This window comes from Protomyctophum bolini, assembly GCF_963924005.1.
Source record: "Protomyctophum bolini genome assembly, chromosome: 14".
Lineage (NCBI taxonomy): Eukaryota > Metazoa > Chordata > Actinopteri > Myctophiformes > Myctophidae > Protomyctophum > Protomyctophum bolini.
The window spans coordinates 14,211,059-14,229,401 of record NC_137875.1 but is presented as its reverse complement, the minus strand read 5'-3'; the positions used below and the strand labels follow the sequence as shown (position 1 = coordinate 14,229,401).

At 41.6% G+C, this 18,343-nt stretch overlaps 1 protein-coding gene across 1 annotated transcript; it reads right to left on the bottom strand.

Moving 5' to 3' along the window:
• Window positions 1-1,164: 1,164 nt before the first annotated feature.
• Window positions 1,165-16,865, bottom strand: wnt8b (wingless-type MMTV integration site family, member 8b; the record flags this gene model as incomplete). The annotated part of the gene is made up of 6 exons (XM_080781665.1): window positions 1,165-1,896; window positions 3,253-3,395; window positions 4,451-4,576; window positions 12,747-12,885; window positions 15,759-15,792; window positions 16,795-16,865. The coding sequence occupies 6 exons, from the start codon at window positions 16,863-16,865 to the stop codon at window positions 1,327-1,329; spliced, it is 1,083 nt and encodes a 360-aa protein (XP_080637791.1). The 3' UTR covers window positions 1,165-1,326.
• Between the last annotated feature and the right edge of the window lie 1,478 nt (window positions 16,866-18,343).

The window sequence follows — 18,343 nt, the reverse complement described above, 5'->3', positions numbered from 1 at the left end:
GAACACGTTTATTGTTCATCTTTAATTACATTTTTTGTTTTATAGAAAAGAAAAACTAAAGCAAAAACTAAGGAACAACTGTGCAATAAATTAACAATATACAGTACAAAGTGCTTCATTTTGTATATACAATTAAATACATCCATGGGGCCGAGATAGTCAGGGAAAGTCAAAGGGTTGCGGAGCACCGAAAACCAGTTAAAAAAAAAAAGAAAGAAACACCCTCAAAGGTACAGATTGACAGCGATGCTAAGCAGTGGTTTTCAACCCTTTTCATATCAGGGTCCATTATTTATTTGGCATTTGAGTCACGGACCACCATTTGATGAGATTTGGCCTCTCAGACACAAAACGTATATTTTGTTATCGGATAAGATTTTGTCCACAATTCCATGTTGTAGTGATGATGCAGATGTGGTACAAATTCTTCCACATTCTCTAATTGTGTAGATGTCTTGTAAATGTTCTTCTTGTAAAAGATGTTTAACAATAATTTAAAGAGCGTAAAATGAAACCAAATGGAAACTTATAGGGCTCCATTTTCGTCACCGCTAAACCCCTTATCTCTAAACTTCTTTGCCTTTTTTACTATTTTGAAAAACATTTTTGAATAGTTCAACTAGCCAATCTACATTGACGTTGTGAGCTTGTAGACTGGCCATTTTAACTATTCAAAAATATTTTGCAAAATAGTAAAAAGGTAAAAAAAGGCAAAGAAGTTTAGGGATAAGGGGTTTAGCGGCGACGGAAATGGAGCCCTTACACTCTCAAGAGTAAAAGATCTATAAGAGTTAATTTGGTTACCAACTCTTTCCATCATTTAGCTGGGGAGCACCTGGAACCCCCTCAAGGACCACTGGTGGTCCCTGGACCACTGGTTGAGAACCACTGCTAAACAGATATCAATGTACTCAAAAGTCATTTTAGAAATCAATTATGCCGATGATACTCAGGCTTCGCTATTAAGAAACCCATTTATTTTTTTTACTGCATGAGAATAAATAAAATGTAGTGTGTAGTAATCCAAGTTTGATAAATATTATTTTAAATGTTCAATGACTTTTTTCAAAATATTATTGTAACAAGTAAAAAAATATAGTTTTAAATATATTCAGACCGGTATTCTGAAAGATAACAAAAAATCGTATACTCTATAATGTAGTGTTATGCACCACGCCCTGCCATTACGCAAAACTGAGTCTAGTTAAGACGAATTTGAAAATGCATGTTTGTCCAAAACGCAAAAGATGGACAACAAGGCGCTTGCCAAGGCACATGGTAGTAAAAGTGAAGTGGAATCTACATGCGGGTGATGATGGTGGTAGCTTAGTGCTTCTTCCTCAGTCTGAGGGTCTTCTTGCGGCTGCCAGAACTCTCGTTCCTTCCCTTCTGACCGCCTTTCTTCACACAGAAATACTTGGTCACCGTCTTGCTGCACTGCTCGCACTTTACCGCGCAGCACCAGTGGAACTTACAGTTGCAGCTCGACACCATCTCGGCCTTGCGCTCCTCCACCGCCAGCCCGCACTCCCCGCACAGCCGCTTGCAGCTGCGCTTCTCCCACTTGCTCAGGCTCTTGCCTTTCTTGAGGCACTCACGGCCCTCCGTGCCGGGCAGGCCCAGAGTTCGGTTTTCCAGGCAGTAGTCGGGTGAGTCCTCCAGGTGGACCAGCTCCTTGCGAGAGATGAGACTGAAGGTCTCGGCGATGGCCCCCCGGCTGGCCGCGCTGTTCCCCGCTCCGCGGAGGAGGTCCACCTTCAGGGCCCGCTGGTACTTCTCCTTCAGGTAGTTGCCCACTTCCCGGAACTCTGGGAGCTGCAGCCAGCAGGTCTGTGTGGTGCAGCTTCCCGACACGCCGTGGCACTTACATGTCCGTTGCATGGTCCCCTTCACAGCCTGGACGTGGGAGGAGGAACAGACAGGGGGGAAATATGGAAAGACTTGTTTCATTCTGGTATATTTGGCCGTTGGCAGTTTACAGCGTTTGAAGCCCATCACATTTTGCACAGAAAGGCCACGAGATGCTTTGTCCGTTGATTGACGTGTTGTCAAATTCACTAATTGCATGCTCAGGGTGTTCCACTTAAAGCCTAAAAGGATGAATACGGTTAAAGACAGAAATATGGGGTTCAAGGTTTACATTCCTGAATTCCTTTGCCAGCTATTGTTGTGTCCATGTTGTTTCCTGACTTTGCCTAACACAAAACAGCTGTCAGTTGAAAAGGAGCGTTTCTTTTCGGCGAGGGGGTGAACTTTATGTCGAGATGAGGCTGAATCAAAGTTTCACATTGAGTACTATTGTCTCCCAGAAGAAAAAGGAGTATTTATTTAGCGTGTCCATTATCAACGTGTTTTCTACTGGGAGAAGACCCAATAGAGAGTCCCACTGAGTGGACAAATGTAAAAGGTTTTTTTTCCCCCCGTCTCTTTCTCTCCCCATTTTTTCTGTTACAATGATGCTCCAGGTGCCATGGGGATCCTGGAGCCCAACAGGAGGGCACACAGGCTGGGTAAACAAAGAGCACTTCAGCTGCATGCCTGTGGTCCCCTCAGACTCCTCTAGGGCCAAACAAAGACCAACATAAATGTGGGATCCGTATTGTAAGAATAAAACTAAACACTTTATTTAAAAAAAGAAAAGAAGAAGAACACAGCATAATGCAGGACACTGTGCAATGTCTGGCTCCCCAGGAGCTCTAATTAAGCTCGCACCAGTGATCCTGAGATTCTCAAGTTGAAGTATTGTCGTAAAGGGCATTCATCGTCGGTAAATAGGCCCTTCTGGTACACCGAACACACTGTTGTTATTGCGGACGAGTGGCACCTCACTTATTGGGAGGTGAAAGGGACGCTTGGGTGGCACACTCAGTAATTCTGAGCAGGGGAAAAATGATTCAAAAGGTACTTTACATTGTGAATTCAGCCGGGGTTCCGAGAGAGAGACAGATTTGCTTGAACCACAAGAGACCTCATGGTCACTCCACTGGTAGAACCCGCTACAGATATGGATACTGTGATGTGGTTATGGATCAGCTCTAAAATTATTCTGAAATTCAGTACCGTCCGAGCCAAACAGGCCTAGTCAGGGAGGCCCTTAATAAAATAGTGCCTGCATGTTGACTGTTTGCGTTGTGTGTGTGTGTGTGTGTGTGTGTGTGTGTGTGTGTGTGTGTGTGTGTGTGTGTGTGTGTGTGTGTGTGTGTGTGTGTGCGTGCGTGCGTGTGTGCGTGCGTGCGCCCCTGAGCACGGTACCTTGCGTCCGGCTTCATTGTTGTGGAGATTCATGGCCGCCCGTGCGTCTTGCCCGGTCTCCAAAGCGTCCACAAACTGCTTGGAGATCACCTCACCGAAGCCCACATTGTCACTGCAGCCTCCCCACAGCCACCCATGACCGCCTGGACGAGTGGAAAAGAATGAACCATATACAAACATGAATATTTCTCCTGCATGAAGTAAGTAGTCATGAGGAGGATGCATCGAATCAACGTGTGAACATGTGCATACTCAGCCCCAGAACTACAGATACTACGTACTCCTTGTCAAATATTACTCAACTTTAAGTGAAAGTTGCTCAGTCAAATTTGTACTTGAGTTAAAGTAACCTACTGTACTGAAGTTTAAAAAAACACAAAGTGTTCAAAAGTACATGCTTTAGAAAGAAATACTACAGTAGGCTATGATGGATAATTTTGAATTATTAAGACATTAAATGTTTGTGGATGTCGTAATCATATGCCCTATGACTTAATCAGGTGTCTTTGTATCTTCATGTCACACTGTCCCACTGATTTTAGCCAGCGTCAGCGTGTAGATAAAGAATTGTTTTTCTCCCATTTGCCACAGATTACATGTGTATCTGTGAAAACTGTTGTTTGAACCCTGTAGCAAGGCAGACTTCATGGTTTTCCCAATCTTGATTAAAATGCTATATTAACCGTGTCCATTTGGTGACACGGGGAGAGACATTTTGTAATTGCAGGCTGTATGTGGATTCATTCTTTGTGCTCTCCGAACTAAAGTGAACTGGCTGAAACATCATAAGCTCCTGACTGGAAAATCATTCATGTGGACTCATCTATTCTTTTGGTATTTAAAGGTATTTTTCTAAAAGTATTTTACTTTTCTGTACTCTGATTACTTTAACAAGTATTTTTTACATTTAAGGAGTTTCTTGCTCTGCTATCGAAGATAAAATATATACAGTCCTTTCTAATTAGCATTATTAATTACCTTAATTAGTAATTTATCCATTAGGCTATTCAACAGCACAAATCACAACGTCCATTTTCGTATTAGATGACCTTTCAGGTGACTAAAATACGACAAAAACTAAATGACATAGTATTCAAATACTACGACTAACACTACATCAACATGTGCTGTCAAAATCGACACTGAACGTAAGACATAAGCATCTTAAAAACAACACGCGTGCTGTGGCTCTTCTCACCGCGCTGCCCATTCCTGGTGTCATCACAGCCACAGTTGTCAAAGTCCCCCAGGCTGCAGTTCCTGGTGAGGGTGTACATCACCCCGGCTGAGCTGATGGCATGCACAAACGCTGTTTCCCGGTTCGCTGGAACACAGATACATATAACCTTTATTCAACCAGTAAAACATGCCTGACTACTCTACCAAACACCACTCAAGTGGGAGTCACTTAAAGATGGAGTGCCACAATTTCTTTCCACCCTAAAACATGATCATCAGGTATCCTGCTACCCTAATAGACAGGGGTGCATGAGCACCTGGCCGTTCATTCGTGCTCTATCTCCGACCAAGCCACACTTCCACCACACATCTCTCTATGCAAAATAAAACCTGCACACTCCCACAAAAGACATAGACTACATTGCATTCGCCAAAAATGTCTTCTTTACTGTTTAAATATTACTTTTCTGAAACACGCTATTCTTGCTCAACCTCAACAGCCTACGTCAGAATCGTCATGTTGGCGTCTACTACGCCAACTACGTTCACTTAATGGGGCCAGTCCTTCACAGTGACACACGCGTTACATCAACCACGCGACCGGGATGGTTTCTACCTCTCAATGTCGTGCCTACTCTACACTGCCATCCCAAGTCCCCTCCCCCTTTCACTGCTCCTGTGTGTGACCTGTGAACTACTCTCTGACTGCACTGTGGCTTGATTTATATGTGCGAGGTGGAAATGTAATGCACATAAATTAATTATAGGTCCAGCAAGCAAATCATGATTGTCTGTTTGTGCTCAATAGGTCACCATCACATTCCGATTTTAGGTGTTGTGTTTTTTATGACATTTATTTTGGCCAGTAGTTTCATATCTATCCTTTTCCCTTTCACCAACACAGACCATGCTAACGGTGTTAGCGCGTTAGCATCACACAGCTTACAGCGTCAGTGTTGCATGAATACTTTCAACCATGACAATGCCGACTACTTTTGCTACACACACTTCCCAAGGATTATGGAGATGTCTTTATTTATTTTTTAAGGTTGAGAAATGAAATAATTATGGTCGTTTCTAATCTCAGCATTTCACAAGAGAAAGACGTGGATGCCTTTCGCTGCTGTTGCCATGTCTCATAGAAACAAGTAAATAGGTCTATAAAAATAATCCCAAAACAAGCGCATATAACAGGGGTCTGTAACCTATTTTAAATGAAGTGCCATGTTTTCATTTTCTAGATAGTCAGTCAGCCACAAGCTCACATCACAACAATAATCCATGTAATAATCACAATAACAATACTAATAATAATAATCATAATAATAATAATAATAACAATAAACTTCTTTGTAAACTCACTCATTTACAAACAAGCTCACATCAGAACAATAATGCATGTAATAATAATAACAATAATAATAATAATCATTATAAGAAAAACAACAATAACAACACTAACAACAGTACAGTACAGTACAGTAAAGACGTACAGTAAAGTACAGTACAGAGGACAACATTACAGTACAGTGCAATACTAAGGAGTGCAGTACAGTATCCTGCTACCCTAATAGACAGGGGTACATAAGCACAGTGGCCGTTTATCCAACAGCTTTCTCCGACCGAACCACACTTTTACCACACATCTCTATATGCAAAATAAATTCGCCACACTCCCAGAATACATATAGGCTACATTTAATTGAAAGAAATGTCTTAATTACTCTATAAATATTGTTTTACATCACCACACGATCCCATGGGACAACTTTCTGTGACGTCAAAATCGTCATGTTTGCCAAACTCTCCACCAGCACAGAGCCTCCTCCCCCTTTCACTGCTCCTCTGTGCTGTGTGTGACCGACCCACTGTACTACTAAACGGACTCGCCCACTCTACAAACAACAACAACGTGAACAACAAAGTGAACAAACAAGACTCATGCTTGCCACCGCCAACAACTGGACTGGAATACATCATGCCACGACGAAAACGCTCCGCACTTTCTCAATACACGCCACACGCCAAACGTTTGCGAGCCAGTCACGCAAAAGAAACCAAAACAGGTCATCACAGCATGTTGCATGCGTGTGCTTCTCAGCTTCTCCAAACATTTGCCTGTGCGTGCTTCTGTGCGTGCTTAATCATTTGCACGCCCGTGCATCGTTTGTTCTTTCTGTGCTTTTCCCAAATCACATCATGTGTGTGTGTGTGTGTGTGTGTAAACATTTGCCTGTGCGTGCTTAATCGCTTGCACGCCCGTGCATCGTTTGTTCTTTCAGTGCTTTCCCCAAATCACATCGTGTGTGTGTGTGTGGCGCGTCGCCCTCCAGCTGCAATTGCGAGTGTGCGCAGATTTGAACCCAAACTCACGCACTATCCATGCACATTATTAATACTCGCCTATATTTACTACATCGCCCTGTGTGTGTGTGTGTGTGTGTGTGTGTGTGTGTGTGTGTCGCGTCGCCCTATACAATGCTGTAACGCCGTGCATTCTGTGCTTGCGTGCGCATTTCCCAAATCTCAGTGATTTATCCACACATCGCTCTGTGTGTGTGTGTGTGTGTGTGTGTGTGTGTGTGTCGCGTCGCCCTCCAGCTGCAATTGCGAGTGTGCGCTGAGTTTACAAACACAGCTGAAACATGAAGTGGAATCTTTTGTTTGTGTAAAAAAAAAAGGGAATATCAACAAAACATATCTGTTTATTGTACACAATGCAATATTGAATGCAATGATATGGTGTGTCCTGTAAGCCCATGTGGGCTGGGCGCCTTTGGTGCATGACACAAAAATAAAGAAATCTATCTATCGGGTGCATCCCTCCATTCCGACATGCTGCCATTCCGACATCCCCCCATTCCGACATGCCCCCATTCCGACATGTTGCCATTCCGACTTCCCCCCATTCCGACACATTTTAGTCCCACCATTCCGACACATTTTAGTCCCACCATTCCGACAGTCCGCAAATCTTAAATGTATTTTCAAGGCAATTTTTTAAGGGGTGTGTAGCAACTGTAAATAATGTAATAATCAGCTCATAATGTAATTAAAAGACGAGCACATAACTTAATAGATTTTTCTATAATGTAATAATGTGTTACATTAAGAACCTCCACATAGGCGACTCATACTGTGATAAAACTTCATAATGCAATAATGTCTTTATAATATATGAGCTGATTATTACATTATGAGTTTTATTACATTTTAGTCATATTGACCATGATACTGACATGACACTGACATGATACTGACCATGATACTGACATGATACTGACCATGACACTGACCATGACACTGACATGACACTGACCATGACACTAACATGATACTGACCATGACACTGACCATGACACTGACATGACACTGACCATGACACTGACATGGTACTGACCATGATACTGACCATGACACTGACATGATACTGACCATGATACTGACCATGACACTGACCATGACACTGACCATGACACTGAGACATGATACTGACATGACACTGACCATGACACTGACATGATACTGACCATGACACTGACCATGACACTGACATGATACTGACATGACACTGACCATGACACTGACATGATACTGACCATGATACTGACGATGACACTGACATGATACTGACATGACACTGACATGACACTGACCATGACACTGACATGACACTGACATGACACTGACATGACACTGACATGACACTGACCATGACACTGACATGATACTGACCGTGATACTGACCATGACACTGACATGATACTGACCATGATACTGACATGACACTGACCATGACACTGACCATGACACTGACCATGACACTGACATGATACTGACCATGATACTGACCATGACACTGACATGATACTGACCATGATACTGACATGACACTGACCATGACACTGACCATGACACTGACCATGACACTTAGACATGATACTGACATGACACTGACCATGACACTGACCATGACACTGACATAATACTGACCATGACACTGACCATGACACTGACATGACACTGACCATGACACTGACATGATACTGACCATGACACTGACCATGACACTGACATGACACTGACATGATACTGACCATGATACTGACATGACACTGACCATGACACTGACATGACACTGACATGATACTGACCATGATACTGACATGACACTGACCATGACACTGACCATGACACTGACATGATACTGACAACACTGACCATGACACTGACATGATACTGACCATGATACTGACCATGACACTGACATGATACTGACATACTGTATAGGCCTATCATCTTCAGAAATAATCAAATATAAGCAGGATAAACCATTTGTACTACTATAATCAATAAAAAATAAATAAATAATAATAAATAATAATATTTATATTAATATAAATAATAATAAATAATAAATAATAATAAATAAATAGTTGTAAACCATGTCATAATGGTCAGTATCATGTCAGTGTCATGTCAGTGTCATGTCAGTGTCATGGTCAGTATCATGTCAGTGTCATGGTCAGTGTCATGTCAGTGTCATGGTCAGTATCATGTCAGTGTCATGGTCAGTGTCATGGTCAGTATCATGTCAGTGTCATGGTCAGTGTCATGTCAGTGTCATGTCAGTGTCATGGTCAGTGTCATGGTCAGTATCATGTCAGTGTCATGTCAGTATCATGTCTCAGTGTCATGGTCAGTGTCATGGTCAGTGTCATGTCAGTGTCATGTCAGTGTCATGGTCAGTGTCATGTCAGTATCATGGTCAGTATCATGTCTCAGTGTCATGGTCAGTGTTTATATTCATATAAATAATAATAAATAAATAAATAAAATAAATAAAATAAATAAAATAAATAAAATAAATAAAATAAATAAAATAAATAAAATAAATAAAATAAATAAAATAAATAAAATAAATAAAATAAATAAAATAAATAAAATAAATAAAATAAATAAAATAAATAAAATAAATATAAATATAAATATAAATATAAATATAAATATAAATATAAATAATAATATTTATATAAATAATAAATAAATAGTGATCTGTCGGAATGCTGGGACTTTTTCTGCCACGGGTCCCTGTCGGAATGGTGGGACTTTTTCTGCCACGGGTCCCTGTCGGAATGGTGGGACTTTTTCCTGTCGGAATGGTGGAATGTTTAAAAATATGGAGCATACCACCATTCCGACAATTAGAAGTCAATGTAGGAGTGGCAGCATGTCAGAATGGAGAGTGAACACCCTATCTATCTATCTATTCAGGCCCATTCAATTAATCTATCACTACATTAGTTGCCTGTTCAAACTAAACTGTAACGCCCTTTATCATGGTATCCCCCAATCCGCTCTCAGACGACTCCAACTGGTACAAAATGCTGCTGCCCGCCTCCTCACCAGTACCAAAAAATATGACCACATCACACCAGTCTTAATTTCACTTCATTGGCTCCCCATTAAACAGAGAATCGATTTCAAGATTATTTTATTCACCTTCAAATCCCTCAACGGCCTGGCCCCCCCATATATGGCCCAACTCATCCATCAATACTACCCCACCAGAGCTCTGAGGTCTGCGGACCAGTCATTGCTGACCGTGCCAACGTCACGCACCCTCAGAACAAGAGGTGACCGCGCATTTGCGGTGGCAGCCCCTAAGCTCTGGAACAACCTCCCCCCCCATATTAGAGCCGCTCAATCTATCAATATATTCAAATCCCTTCTCAAAACGCACCTTTTTTCCCTTGCTTTTAATGTGAACTGATTTTAAACTTTTTAGCCACTGCATATTATTTGAATTTGTTTATTGTTGTTTTTGTTGTAAAGCACTTTGGTCAACTTCGGTTGTTTTATATGTGCTATATAAATAAAGTTTTGATTGATTGATTGATTGAAACTACACTTTATGAAATCATTGTTGCAGCCTACACACATATATTCAGGCCCATTCAGAACACATTTCCCAAATCTCAGTGATTTATCCACACATCGCTCTGTGTGTGTGTGTGTTGCCGTGTGTGTGTGTCGCGTCGCCCTCCAGCTGCAATTGCGAGTGTGCGCTGTGTGCAGGGCACATTACTGAGTTTAAAAACACAGCTGAAACATGAAGTGGAGTCTGTCAACTCCCGCTATTTCGTTCTTCCCATATTGCGCTGCAACGACACTGGGATGAGGCCCCCGAAGGGGGCCGAAATTCTAGTTATTATAATATAAGGAGGAAGAACTTTTTTCAAAACGTGTACAGTATGTGTTCAAATCATGCTTTTATGTGGACACGCCCACCAGTTCATTAAGTATGCTTGGTTTGCCTGGTGGGTGGTGTCAAGGGTTCAGCCTCCAGGAAGAAACCCTAAATAAGTTAATACACCATTGCACATAAAAACGACTCCAGGGTGTCTAATGAAGTACTGTCACCTCATAGACACATGAGAAACTGGAAAAACTACACTCCATCTTTAAGCCCAAACCACACCAACTTGCATCTACATGCATTTATTGATTTAACAGATTTCTAAACCACAGTGCTCCTTATATGGTCATTGGGACTGATGTGGCTAATTTATACACTGTAACGGTTGAAGAATATGTAATGACAAAGAACTGTCTCAAGTGGTCTTTATTACACCTATACGTGGATGTTATTTGACAGATGTGCTCGTGGCAAGATCTTCAAGCAACATAGAGATGAGAAAGCAGAACACAAGTATATTGTCTAAGTTCAACCCACTTCAGACAGAGAGAGAGGGGGGGGAGGGTAGAGGAGGTACAGATCAAGAGAGAGAGTGAGACAGGCAGAGAGGTGAGGGGGAGAAGAGAAGAGGAAGGAGAATGCAGGGAGGACCCCAACGCTATCTGTGCGCAAAGACCTTGACACGTTTCCCAGAGTCAGGGAGAAAAACATTAATATAATTGCACAAATAATGATCAACCGAGAGGAATAGTAAATCTTAGTGAATATAATTGGTTGAAGAAACGCACAGAACCAAAACAAAGTAAGACAAGCCCTCGAATAGCCATCAAGTCAACATGACTTGAACTCAAGGGGCCCTGTGGGTGCTACATGAAACAAACACAGTAGTATAGATGCAGGACATGCCAGGGGCGTGTGCAGTGCACTTATTTTTTACAGTATATTTATTCTCCTTGCAAGGAAAATAAATCAGCATAATTGCAAAGCTTTGGTTTGTCAATTCTGTCCACCTATAGCCCTCATCAAAACGAACTATTTTACACACAACAACCAAATAAATATGCCTAGTACAATAAAGTATGTTTTGCATTTGGGGTATATGTAATGTATACATATGTGTTACTATAAACTAAAAGGTATAGTAGTAAAGGACCATTAGGATTGGTCATGGATAGGCCTACTTGTTGTTGTAAGTGTTGGTAATTGAGCCATATATCTTTATGACACCCTCATCAACCCCGTAACACAATCCATTATCGTTTAGTCGTGCATCAAATCTACTGATATGCACTTGTTCTCATGTAGTGCATAACTTTTTCATGACCTACATTTGAAAATATTTTCTGCCACTCACTGCCACGAGAGAAGATTTTTGTTGTGTTGTTTTTCCACAAAAAAAAAATATATATATATATTTGTTTATGGCTTTTGTACCTTTATTGATAGTTACAGTGAAGACAGACAGGAAAGAGGGCGAGAGAGAAGGGGGAAGACATGCCGCAAAGGTAGTCATTAACGGGACTCGAACACGCGGCACGCTGTCAGGCAAGAGCCTACTGTATATGTGGTTTTTTTGCAACCCCCCGAAGGACCCCCCTTTGAGAACCTGTGCCGTAATGAACACTGGAGTGAGGGGCGCCCCCTGCAGCTGCCACATGACGTCACTGCTTAAAGCAAACAAAAGTCCATAGACTTGGCGTTTAATGTTTTGATGTTTAATTTACGTCATAATTAGCGGAATTAGTTTTGCCATCGTCCATGGCAAAACTTGAGACGGACAGGGACAAAAAAGGAAAATCAAGTAAGTGGTCCCCGGAACTTCCAGACACGCAGGAACACGCACTGTACTGTACTTTACTGTACTGTACTGTACTGAAACACCTGGAATCATCATATATACAGTTAATATGTATGTGTGTGTGTTAGGCTGCACAACAGTGACACTCAGTTCAGCTCAGACACAGGTAGCCAGCCAGCCAGGCACACACAAAGATGCTCAGACACAGGTAGCCAGCCAGCGCCAGCCAGGCACACACAAAGCTACTTAAGAAAGTGGTTGCACCACTTAAACATCTGAAGAAAAAAGAATGACTTAGTCAAGTGAAGAGTCTCTCACCGCTGCGCAGGCTGCTGTGTGTGGACAGCTGCAGGGCTCTCTCTGGGCAGTTCCATCGGTCCCATGCGAACTGGTGCTTGCATTCTTCTATGCCGCTCTGCGCCCCCGCTGCCACGCTGCTGGAGTAGATCAGGTACGCCTACCACAGAGGAGGAAGGTGTTTAGATCAGTGCTGCCTGCCTTTAAACAGCCCAATTACACTAACACAGTATATACTGTATCAAGCTGATAATTATTATTTTATTTCGTAAATAATGCCCTGCTTGATCATACTACAGTGTCATACAAAAGCATCAAAAGTGGCAGATCTGTAATCTGTATGATTATAGATCAGATCTGTAAGCTTGTAGATCTGCTACTTTTGCTATTTCAGAATTTGAGTCCTGTAAAAGTAACGGTTTTGGATATGTGAGGTTTCCACCCGATACTGCCGACAGAGACAATATACAGTAGATATATGTAGACTCAAAAAGAGTGGTCTGTAGACAATCACAGCCTGGAATTCACAGTGCTGATATCCACGGGCCCGGACACGGTTCCTAACTATCAACCATTTTGCTGGGAACCTCCTGGAATGCCCTAATTGCGAGAGCAGTTAAAAACAGCAGCGAGGAGCTAAAGATGGAAGAAAACACTGTAGGATGCACAGAAAAATAATCCAGATGCACTCATTTAAGTTATTAGGCCTATTCCTCAAACCAAGTAAACACGGTTTGTGGTCAACAGAAAATATGTCACTCCCACATCTCTCTGCCCATATGACCATGCACGGGTGACAAATTATAAGCGTCCCAGCTACGGTGAACCTAATGCCAGAGCAGAACCTAATGCCAGAGCAGTTACACTAAGAAAAATCACACCCGTGTGAAGTGAGATCATCTAATTCTGGCCGATCACAATTTGCGTCCTCACTTTTCCGTCTTCACTTCTCTGTCCTCACTTTTTAATCCTCAATACGTACTTTGCTCAGCTAATCAAATCATTGCTATGGTGTGCTCAGCCAATCAAATCATCGCTATGGGGTACACACAAACAGACAAAGCAGGGGCCAGCGCCCCATAACAAGTGAATTCATCAATCATGAGTCTTCAATTTGTCTGAACAGTCTGATTGGTGTAGAACTAATACATTTGTTTGCAACACCTGTTGGTCCCCACCATGGCAGGACTACATTTGAAACGCATGAATAGGCCTATACTTTGAATTGAATAATAAAAAATAAAATAAAAACACACAAGACTGTATACAAAAGTCACATATAGCTCCTACATCCTAGCCCCTATAATTCGTCTTTAGGACAAAAACATAAAAAATGTCCTTAGCTTAATAAAAAATATTTTCCACCCTCACAGTGTGTGACAGGTGTCAGTCTATGAAGGTCAAAGGTCAGCTGGACATATGCTGCTCCCTGTAGAAGGCAAACCTCGGTGGTATGGCCACATTTGCACTCCAAGGACTACAATGCAAATTAGCTAAAGCGTTTTTTGTGTTCTATCCTTTTGACAGATAGGTTAGAATACCTTTATAAAAGTGCCATAAAGTTCATCCAGTACCTATGCTATCTCAAGTCCCTGCAAGTTGATTTTCATACCGTACTGAAATGAATGGAACCGAGTGGCTTCATTGAAAACAAACTACGTGTTGTGAATGTATAGTTGACCCTTATGATTTGGTGGACTCTAACTAAGGGAGGTGAGTGAGGTTTCAGTTGAGTCGCATGCAAACAGAACAAGATGACACTGCAGGCCAGGCAGTATCACACAAAAAGTTCAGAAGTTTATTACACAAGACACGCAGGGATTTCCAGTATTGGACACATGACGTGACCAGAAGATATGAGACAACAAGGACAAGAACAGAATGAGTAGGAACAGAACATGCATCTGGTATCGTTGAGCACAGACGTCAGTCTATCTGATAAATGAGTTGAATTCCATGGCATCTAATGTATCAGTATGTGCGATGAGAGAGATTCAACGCATATACGTACTGGGTCGGTCAGATAAAGGTCAAGTCCCCTAATCATGACATTACGGTATTCTTTGGGAATTGGTTGGTAGTATAACTTGAGTCGTAGTCAATGGCATAAACATGCGATACCACCAGTATGGCCCTAGCTCTCTCTCTCTCTCCCCGTTGGCCCTGTCATTTGGGCTCTTCTTCAGACTGTGTGAACGACGACACAAACTAATACGTCTCAAGTGTACTGTTGGGGGGGGGGGAGATGGAGGCCGGAGTACCACCTCTTTCACAGGGGGCTGCTTCCCCTAATGATGACCACCCACTACAGCCGCGTCTACCCCTCTATCGCCTCTCATGGCTCTTTACACACTCCATCTCGGAGACACGCAGAGCCTGACGGAGGTCAAGTGTGTGAGAGGCACAAGGGGAATCACAAAGGACCAAGAATATCATTGATATATCATTAACGCCATTGTGGCCAGTGGTGGACAAACTAAGTACTCAACCCCTAGTACTTGAGTCAAAATACAGATACTCCTCCTGGTCATGTTACTCTACCACAAGTTGAAAGTTACTCGGCAACAAAATGCCTTCTAAATCAGCAGTTCTCACACTTAGAAATAAGTGTCGAAAATAGCGGATGTACAAGGTCGCAGTGTGGCACAAAGTTGCGCGTTGCTGTTTAGCCTATCTGATATTTTTGAATAGCCAAAGTAAAATTCTAAAATGATACAGATCCTTTCCCGGTTTTAATGGGTTAAGTATCCGAAGGTGCATGCTTTCAGAAATGCCTAGATAGATAGTATTCAAAAGCACAAATTACAAAGTAATTTTTCTGCGCGGTGAGCTTGTAAGACAATTTCATTTTGTATGTCCGTGCACATATAGGGGCCCATATGCATACCAATTTGGGGGTGCTTAATTGTCTCGACAGGATTTTATTTATTTTTAGAAAAGAACCACTGTGTTATACAGGACACCCATATAGGAAAGTTGTTCTTGCGTTCTTTTTGGGGAAGGGGATAAAAGATCAAAAGAATGCTGGCTTACCTTGGGTCCAGTCATCAAGAAATTATTCACTGACCTGGAAAAGGAGACAGCTTATTAAGTCAGGAAATGAAGTGTCCCTTCACAGGACTGAGGAATGCCCCTGTCTGCTTGCGCCCCAACATCTCTCATTAGTGCACTTAATAACAATTTAACTTTGTGTCATCACTGTGGACGACTGTGAATCTAAAACCATAAGGAAAACTTAAATGACCACAGCTAGAGGCCAAGTGCAGAGTCAAACTACGCTTTCATGTGATTTAAAATATGGGTTTCAATTATTTCTAATGCAAATAAAGAATAACACAACATGCATTCTAACTAAAATACACCCAAATAATTGGATAGATATTTATACAGACAGATCGATCCTGCAGGAGAAATTCAGTTGTCACAGCATGGCCCATGGCCGCAGTAAGCTAAGCTTCAAGAAGTCAAAAGATAGTAATAATTGCATATCAGCAATACAATAATAGCATAATTAACTACAGCGCATATTAATATTATGTAATAATTTGTTTTGTATTAGAAAATAATAAAACTTAATAAAACATGTACAATATATAATAATATAGATATTATATAGCTTGACTCTTACTCTTACATGTGCCTTACTTACCTGTGTGTCACTCTCCCTGCTGCTATGACACCTGGATTTCCCCACAGGGATTTGATTTTATCTTATAGGGTAACAAGCATTTCCCAGAAAGACGCTGTATAATATTTTATTACAGTTCAATTGTTAGTTTGCTCCATAACAACTCATCCTATCCTATTCTAAGTACTATGAGGTCACAATTAAGTCATATTGGGCTGTTGCCATACTTTGTGTAACATTTAAATGATAATTAAATAAGGGGGAAATAGTAGGGTCCATGCAACAATTTTAAAAGGAGAATCATTTAGGTCTATATAACTCCTTTAACTTATTTTCTACATCCCAGTTCATTCTAAATTTGCCATTGCCGTGAAATGCACTGGGGCTGGGGGGTGGGATAAAACATGTTATAGGCTAAGGATTTAAAATGCGAAAACTTACCAGCTACAACAACACCTCATGTGCGTCAACAGAATGAAAACGTAATAGAAAGTCTCCACGTGAAGGAACATCCTGACAGGTAGATGGATGGAATGAATGAATGGCGGGCAGCAACTCTATCCTCGCAGACTGACGGTCGACAGGACACTGAGCTATACCTACATATGAAACCTCACCCAGGGCTATACCCAAAGAGTCTGAACCCTCATTCGAGGAGAAGAGAAAGGGGGGGCTTCTGAAATGGACCCCATTCTCGTCCCCAACAAGAGATTATCTGCTTAATTAAAGATTTTCCCCCCTTCCGACTCTCTCGGCCAATCAGAACTATTGCACCGAGGAGGGACTGAAGTGATCAAAGAAGGCACCCTGGGCCTTGAGCCGCGGCCGGTGGAACCGGTGGCCTTTCCTCCTCCGAGGAGCAAAGGAAGATCCGCTTAATCCTTATGTGAAACTGTAACACTGATCTCTTTGCATTTTCAAGCCGGTGAAAAGTTTATTTAGGTAATACATTATACTCTTCATGTTGAAAGATGTGTTAACTGATTGCTTGGGGATTAGTAGTACAAGTTTGTTCCTTCCTGGATCATGATTTGTTGTTTTGATTAGCGGCAACAAAAAGGACACAGAGCAGTGGCTCTCGAACATTTTCATGTCAAGAACCTGAAGGGTTTGCCACGCGTTTATAGATTGGCTATTTTCAAATAGCCGAACCTCCTAAAGGACCTCAGAGGGTCCCCGGGCCCCACTTTGAGAACCACTCAAAGTTTTAGAGGGAATTAACATTGGGTTGGGTAAAGCAAATGTGTGATTAAATTCATGTTACCATCCTCTAAAAGATTACACTTAAATTAATTAAATCTTTGAGTACCGTATGTTGTCTAATAAGCATTGCACTAGGCCCGAGGCCACATCCATCTCACTGTTGTTGGTACTAAACATTGCTGGTGTGAAACTGCAGGGCTGTCACCCTTTCACTGCATCTCAAACCAAGGGAAATGGCTTCCACCATAACTCATTGCAAAGTGACTCTGATCTGATACTGAAATCGGGCAATCCATAATGAGACAATTATCAGTTAACAATTTACAGTTTAATCAAATGATTGATTTTGCGAAACGTTTTATGGCAATGCAGTGTTTTCTATTATGAAATTGCTTTAACAGACCCTTGAAAATGAGTTGTTGAAAAAGAATCACAGGCCTCATTCCTTCACACACCGGAAAGGAGTCAAACGTTTATCCAGGTTAATTTACTCTCAAAATAATAGGCATCGACACTGCATACAATATATTTACATTTCAACTACATAAAAGTCATAATGATGAATAAAAGTAAATGCACTCAATCTAATATAACCCTCATCAGAAAACTGATTTGACTAGATTGACAGCTAATGATTGATCAGATTATTGGGTGTTTGCATCACTAAGTCAGATGGGTCCCTACCTCACTTTGGTTTTAGCTTTATTACTAAATAACCCTGTGACCTCTAGGTGCCTTTCCTTTGGAATCCGTGCATCTTCTCGTGTGCAAATTAGGATTAGGGTGA